The 8,155-nt window shown below is 39.4% G+C and overlaps 1 protein-coding gene across 1 annotated transcript; it reads right to left on the bottom strand.

Annotated features, from left to right (window-relative positions):
• Nucleotides 1–406: 406 nt before the first annotated feature.
• On the bottom strand, nucleotides 407–7,514 carry LOC306843534 (interferon regulatory factor 4-like; the record flags this gene model as incomplete). Its single annotated transcript, XM_079375062.1, has 8 exons — nucleotides 407–580; nucleotides 667–773; nucleotides 3,549–3,881; nucleotides 5,594–5,701; nucleotides 5,809–5,914; nucleotides 6,033–6,118; nucleotides 6,769–6,955; nucleotides 7,341–7,514. The coding sequence occupies 8 exons, from the start codon at nucleotides 7,512–7,514 to the stop codon at nucleotides 407–409; spliced, it is 1,275 nt and encodes a 424-aa protein (XP_079231188.1).
• Nucleotides 7,515–8,155: the final 641 nt, after the last annotated feature.

Genomic DNA, 8,155 nt, shown 5'->3' with positions numbered 1-8,155 from the left:
TTTACAGTAAATATTGTGCAATATTGTGATATTTTATTTCAAGCATATACATTCATTTTAAACAGATTTTGTCCCTGAGATACTGTTGAATCACAGTTTTACAACGTTAAAACAGTACAAGCAAAGAAAGTAAAATAAAAATATAAAGCACAAAAATATAAAAGTTATTAATCACACAGACGTCAAAATATTCATTGATTTTTCATAATTGTTTTAATTTATATATATATGGGTGTGTGTGTTGTAAGTATATATATATATATCCTTATAATTTTTTCCCTTTTTGTATTTAAATTCAGACTGATTTGATTGATTTTCACACTCTGTATTAATGCATTAATTTGCTACGTTGCTTGGCAACAGTAAACAGCCTATACTTAGATTTGTGGTTATTAATATTTTGGGGTCACTCTTGTACGAAGTTGTCGTGCGTCTGATGTCCGCTGACAACAGGATAATCTTGGTGGGTGGGGTAAACCTGCTCTGGGGTCAGAGGTGAAAGTTCATGAGTGCTCCTCATGTAGTTCATGCCGCCCTGCTGGAGGAGGAGCAGCAGCTGACGGGCAAACAGCGGCTCCACCTGTAGGACAAGAGAAGTATAGCCACATTTAATCGTGTGGCGGTAACTATTGTGTCAGAGTGGATGGAGAGGTCAAAGGTCATTACCTGGACCATCAGGGGTCTCTTGTCTGCGGAGGGGTCACAGCACTCAAAAAACAGCTGCACGTGGAAACGCGGAGGAGGATGAGCATGCAGGAAATAAGCCTGGAGCTCTGCAAGAATGAATGCATTAAAACTTAAAGGTCATAATTGTGTCATTATTTACTCACCCTCATGTCGTTCCAAACCCATGAGAGTTTTGTTCGTCATTACAACACAAATGAAGATATTTTTAATTAAACCTTAGCGATTTCTGTCCGTCCATTGACAGTTTATGCAATTACCACCCGTGTTGCCAAGTCCACGGTTATACCGAAGGATTTGGCTACTTTTACACTGTTGCTGCAGGATGTTTTTTAGTGTGCAGGTTAAAGTGATTCCCCCTCCAGCCCCGCTATTTTGGTGGAGGGGACCTCCAACAGAGCAGAAAACTGCTGAAAAAAATGACTGGGCTAGTTTTGAATAGCAATTGGGCTGATTTTAATTCACAGACCTGGCAACCCTGACTACCACTTTGATGTTTAAAAACAAGTTCATAAAACAAAAAAAATTCATAAAACTAGTCTGCGCTGATAGTGGTTAGTGCGTCAATCCATATGAATTGAGTGGTTTTGTCCAAATTTCCCAAAGAGACTTGATAGTTTTACATGATTAATTTAATTTAGGTTTTTATTCACACATTTACATTGATCAGCAAACATAAACAGAAGCAACCATACTTTTAAATGCGAGAACAAACCCCACTGGTTCTTACGGAAGCTCAAACGTGCTGCGTAACATGACAATGAACCTCATTGGTTCTTACGGAAGCTCAAACGTGCTGCATAACACATGAATGAACCTCATTAGTTCTTACGGAAGCTCAAACGTGTTGCATAACACATGAATGAACCTCATTAGTTCTTACGGAACCTCAAACATGTTGCATAACACAAGAATGAACCTAATTGGTTCTTACAGAAGCTCAAACGTGCTGCGTAACACACAAGAATGAACCTCATTGGTTCTTACAGAAGCTCAAACATGTTACGTAACACAAGAATGAGCCTCATTGGTTCTTACGCAAGCTCAAACGTGCTGCGTAACACACAAGAATGAACCTCATTGGTTCTTACAGAAGCTCAAACATGTTGCGTAACACACAAGAATGAATCTAATTGGTTCTTACGGAAGCTCTAACGTGCTGCGTAACATGACAATAAACCTCATTGGTTCTTACAGAAGCTCAAACATGCTGTGTAACACACATGAATGAGCCTCAATGGTTCTTACGCAAGCTCAAACGTGCTGCGTAACACACAAGAATGAACCTTATTGGTTCTTACGGAAGCTCAAACGTGTTGCGTTACACAAGAATGAACCTCATTGGTTCTTACAGAAGCACAAACGTGTTGCGTTACACAAGAATGAACCTCATTGGTTCTTACAGAAGCACAAACGTGTTGCGTTACACAAGAATGAACCTCATTGGTTCTTACGGAAGCTCTAACTTGTTGGGTGACACAAGAATGAACCTCACTGGTTCTTGCGGAAGCTCAAACGTGTTGCGTAACATGACAATGAACCTCATTGGTTGTTACGGAATCTGTAACGTGTTGCGTAACACAAGAATGAACCTCATTGGTTCTTCGGAAGCTCTAACTTGTTGCGTAACATGACAATGAACCTCATTGGTTGTTACGGAAGCTGAAACTTGTTGCGTAACACAAGAATAAACCTCATTGGTTCTTCGGAAGCTGTAACGTGTTGCGTAACACAAGAATGAACCTCATTGGTTCCTACGGAAGCTCAAACATGTTGCGTAACAAGAATGAACCTCACTGGTTCTTACAGAAGCTCAAACGTGTTGCGAAACACAAGAATGAACCTCATTTTGTTCTTACGGAAGCTCTAACGTGTTGCGTAACATGACAATGAACCTCATTGGTTCTTACGGAAGCTCTAACGTGTTGCATAACACACAAGAATGAACCTCAGTCGTTCTTACGGAAGCTCAAATGTGGTGCGTAACATGAGAATGATCCTCATTGGTTCTCACACGTCAAGCAAGCATGCTTGAGCTTCCCTTTGCTATAACAGGTGTTACATGTGAATAAAGTTTAACAATATCTTTATGAACTTTATGAAGTGTCAAAGTGGTAATCAGGGTTGCCTGGTTGGCAAAACAAAATCAGCCTAACTGCTATTCAAAATTAGCCCAATCGTATTTTTTCTGTGATTTCCCGCCCCATCGGGGGACCCCTCCATGGAAATAGCATTGTGGTGGGTGGCTGTTGGGACTGGAGATTGCTTTAACCCGCAGACTAAAAAACAACCCATGGCAACAGTGTAAAAGTAGGCCAATTATTCACAGTGCACTGTAAAACTATGGACTTAGCAACACTGGTGGTAGTTATGTAGTTATCCCTAGGTGCGGATCTTTTGGCCAGGTGTGAATACAGCAATCGCACTCTGGTGCACACCAAACAACCATACCGAGACCCAGCTGAAGAGGTGGTCTCGGTCCGCTTTCAAACAAACTCTGGTACGGTTGAATGGATGAACCAATGAATGGATGTCCTTAGCACATATGGTTTTGTTTACAATTTCTGGTTCACTTGCAAAAAGAGCAGTGTGTCCATGTTTATCGATGTTTACCGATAACATCCTTGCTGTCTATGGAGGTCAGAGAGCTCTCAGATTCCATCAAAAATATCTTAATTTGTGTTCCGAAGATGAACGAAGGTCTTACGGGTTTGGAACGACATGAGGGAGAGTAATTAATGACAATTTTCTTTTTTTTTGGTGAACTATCCCTTTAATGACAAAAATTTCATTTTTGGGTGAACTATCCCTTTAACTATTAAATATATTAAAATGCGGTTTTGTAGTTGTTGAGCCATTCTAACCTGTCAGGAAGAACTGTGTGTCCAGTAGTTTGCTGGTCTGCTCTCGCTCTAGTTTGCAGAGTTTGGCGCTCAGGTTAGCATGCAGCCCGTCGCAGTAGACCCTGCACTGACAGAAACGTCGGGCGTACAGGCCGTCGGGCATCATCCAGAGCAAGACACCCCCCTCCAGCACTCCTCTCTCAGCCTGAGGGAGTGGAACCAGCTCTGAGCCGCCCGGGCCGCTGTAGGTCCAGTTGTCATCATGCGGAGCCAGTCGACAGCCCTCTGCGCTAGTGACAGTGACGTCTGCGACCGGAGTCTCACCGCTGAACACCGTCACCTGCAGACGGGCGTCTGGAAGAGTCAGAGACGCAGGTGAGTCTCCTGGCTGTTGCTAGGTGGTTACTGGGTAATTTTTAGGTAAGTTGCTGGACTGTTGCTACTATACAGTTGCTAAGATGTTTCTAATTGGTTGCTGGAGCATTTGTAGATTGTTGTAAGTGGTTACTGGGGTATTTGTATGTAGTAGCTAGACTGTCGCTAGGCAGTTGCTAAGATGTTCTAATTGGTTACTGGAGCATTTGTAGGTTGTTGCTAGGCTTTTGATAGGCTGTAGCTAAGATGTTTTAATTGGTTACTGGATCATTTGAAGGTTGTTGCTAGCCTGTTGCTAGGATGTTGCTAGGCAGTTACTAAGATGTTCTAAGTGGTTACTGGAGCATTTGTAGGCAGTTGCTAGACCGTCGCTATGCAGTTGCTAAGATTTTTCTAATTGGTTACTGGGGTATTTGTATGTAGTTGCTAGACAGTTGCTAGGCAGTTGTTATGTTTTCTTCTAAGTGGTTACTGGAGCATTTGTAGGTGGTTGCTAGGCTGTAGCTAAGATGTTCTAATTGGTTACTGGGACATTTGTAGGTAGTTGCTAGACTGTCGCTATGCAGTTGCTAAGATGTTTGTAATTGGTTGCTGGAGCATTTGTATGTTGTTGCTAGGCAGTTGCTAAGATGTTTTTAAGTGGTTACTGGGGTATTTGTATGTAGTTGCTAGACTGTCGCTAGGCAGTTGTTCTAATTGGTTACTGGAGCATTTGTAGGTTGTTGCTAGGCTGTTGCTAAGATGTTCTAATTGGTTACTGGGGCATTTGAAGATTGTTGCTAGCCTGTTGCTAGGATGTTGCTAGGCGGTTTATAAGATGTTCTAAGTGGTTACTGGAGCATTTGTAGGTTGTTGTTAGTCTGTTGCTTGGCAGTTGCTATGTTTCCTTTAAGTTGTTACTGGGGCATTTGTTGGTTGTTGCTAGGCAGTTGCAAAAATGTTCCAAGTAGTTTCTTTGGCATTTGTAGGTGGTTGCTAGGCGGTTGATAAGATGTTTTAAATGCTTACTGGGGAATTTGCAGGTAGTTGCTGGGCTATTGCTAGGCAGTTGCTAAGATGTTCTTATCAGTTACTGGGTAAATTGTAGGTGATTGCTAGGCGGTTGATAAGTGGTTACTGGAGCATTTGTAGGCTGTTCCATTGTTTTTCTATGTAAACACAGGTTAGACAGATGTGTATGACCACTGTGCTCGCGTCTCATGAGCGCCACGTTTTTAACTTTCATGCACAGCGCCACTCATCAATGTCAGTTCCAAAACAGTGCACCAATCAGAAGACCCCGGAGGCGGGGCAAGCATTGCGAATTTTGTTTAAAGTAGCAAGTTGGCATGGCAACTGTTTTATTTAACTTAGCATTGCAACATAGCGGTGGAGGCATGCTGCGCTTTTTTAAAAACCATTCCTGAACTCTGCGTCTCGTGCTTTTAGGCGCAAAAATGCGTTCTGTGGGAACGGCCCCTGAGTAGTTACTGGGGCATTTGTAAGTACTTGCTAGACTGATGCTAAAAGGTTGCTAAGACTTTTGTAACTGAGGCATTGTTAGATGGTTGCAAGGTTGTTTGTTCTAAGGTGTTCACTAGGTTGTTGCAAGGCAGTTTCTAAGGTGCTTTGAGTGGTTGCTGGCTGTTGATTGTTGTGAATGTTCTAAGTGGTTGCTAGGGTGTTGCTAAGGAGTTTATTATTGTGTGTACCTGACAGTGCCATGGCCTCGGCTGATCTCATGCTGGCCTCCAGAGTAAACGGAGAGGGAGGCGAGTCAAATGTGTTACAGCTGTAGTAAGAGCCACTTATCTGGTAACCTACACCCCCCCACACACACACACAGACACACTTTACTGCAAATGACTCAATATATTTTTAAATGACTACAGAGAGAGAGAGAGAGAGAGAGAGAGAGGGTAAATACCAGCATCCCAGCGTGAGTTCTGGCTGAAGTGGACGTCAGACAGTGGGTTCTGCTCACAAAGGAAGTCCCTCTTGCTCCTGTCAGCAGCAGACAGGAAGTTACACACCTGAACAGAGAGACGGACACAGGAACAGCTCACTACCCTACCCGATTCATTTTCATGGCCAGATATAACTTTAGAGTTTAGTAGTAGTCTGCGATACGCTTGTTTAGGATAGAGTTACCTGACCCTCCACAGGTTCATATGAAGGATAAAACGGGTGGTTATGGTGACCCGAGCTTGTGGAAACTTTCTCATATGATTTTGGTGCTGAAATGGAAGAGACATTAATTGCTGTTTATATACATATATACTGTATACACACACACAGACATAATTTTAATTTATTTATTACTATCTATCTACTGTTGCTGTCTATCTATCTTTCTACCTAGTAATAAAAAAATATATATTTAAAAAAAGATATATGTATATTAAAAAGTATATGCTCCTTTTTGAAATTAGTTGTAATTAAATTGAATTAACTTTTTATTTCTATACATACATACAAATGTATACATACAAATATTGATAAATTAAAAAGAAAAAAATAAATGGTTATGTATATATTAATTTATATATATATATAAACGTGCTATATATATAATTATATATATATATAATTATTTTATTTATTGTTATCGATCCATTTATAAATAAATAAATGTATATTTAATAAATAATTGCATATATTAAATATATATATACATATATATATATATACACACACACACTTTAATTTAATATTTATTATTTATATACATATATATATAAATTTCTATATATTTATAAATTATATATTTTGTATTTATTTATTAATGTAAATGTGTGTATACATACAATATTTGCATTATATCATATTAAATGAATTTCATATTTAAATGTGATATATTTATATTTATAAATGTGAGTGTGTTCACCTCTTTTGTTTCCCTCAGGAATAACATGATAAACTTTAAACGGTTCTGATACGTCCAGCTGACTTCGGCCCACGAGCTCCTCGAAGTCGCTGCTCTTGTTCAAGGCGCACCTGAGCCGGGTTTTCCAGGTGGGAGGATCCGCTTTATCTATTCCCTCGCGATACTTGCCCTTAAACAGAGCCCAGGCCTGATCCAATAAACCAGACTTCATTAACATAAATTTTGCTGAACAACTATCTCATTTGCATAAACATATGAATGAACAGCAGGTGTTTATTTGCTTAAAAATGCCTGTATGCCAATGCATTATAAAGTGCATGGATATAACACATTAAGAACAACTAGCTTTTATTGCAAGCAAATAAATAAATGCACAAACACACTTTACAATCAAAACTTTTACCATAAATCAATGCATACCGTTTGAATTGATAAAACGTTTGATCTAATGAAGTATGACAAATTTAAATTTAATTAAATCAAAATGTGCTTCATATTTTTTTTTTTTGCATGCAAATGCAATTTATGTTGATGATTAATTTTTAAATGTACCTATATCATAACATGCACACCTTGAAGAGCGCGGCGTCCTCATCTCTGTTGTAGTCCTGCTTCCCTGCGTGTTTCCATGGGATGCGGAAGATGGTCCGCTCTCGATCCTCCCAAACTAAACCGGGATATTTCCCAGAGTCCACCTGATCGATCAGCCATTTACGCAACTTCCCGTTCCCAGAGCTTCCCGACATCCTCACTTTAACAAAACTTCAGTATATAGTGCAATAATGCAAATAGCAGGAGCTGTGATGGTGACTGTGTCTTCAGCAGAGGCTGCTGAGAATTTGGTTTTGATAACTCATGTAGTTCAGTTTTCACATGTGATTTTTCATAATTATTTGCCTTTTTGTGGGTGGAGCAACAGATGTGAAGCTCAAAGTCATGAAAGTTCACCAACACACACACACACACACATACTTGACATTTCTGTTGTCTGCAAATTATTTTTCATAGATTATAAGATTTATACAATGTAATATATATATTTTTTTTAAGTTAAAACATTACTGGAGTATGTTTTACAAGAAAATACAAATTACACATTTGAATTTTTTTTGTGTTATTTGCTAATTCTTTGTGTAATTTTTTTTTTATCAACCCCGTAACATTTTTTCATAACATTTTTTAATTTTTAGTCCATCTCCTATTCTGAAAAGTCTGTTTTGCAGAGATTGACTAAAAATGAGCTCCTAAAACGTACTGCCAGATTCTGGAAGATAAATTCTTCAAACAGTGGCACAAGAGGATGTGATGCTGGTCCTTCAAGAGTCACTCTCAACTCATCTGTCCATAAAGCCTATAAGAAATTATTCTTTGTGTATTTCACAACACT

The sequence above is a fragment of the Barbus barbus genome, assembly GCF_936440315.1.
Source record: "Barbus barbus genome assembly, chromosome: 24".
In the NCBI taxonomy this organism is placed as follows: Eukaryota; Metazoa; Chordata; class Actinopteri; order Cypriniformes; family Cyprinidae; genus Barbus; species Barbus barbus.
Note: the sequence above shows the minus strand (reverse complement) of the source record. Positions and strands in the feature narration are given on the sequence as shown.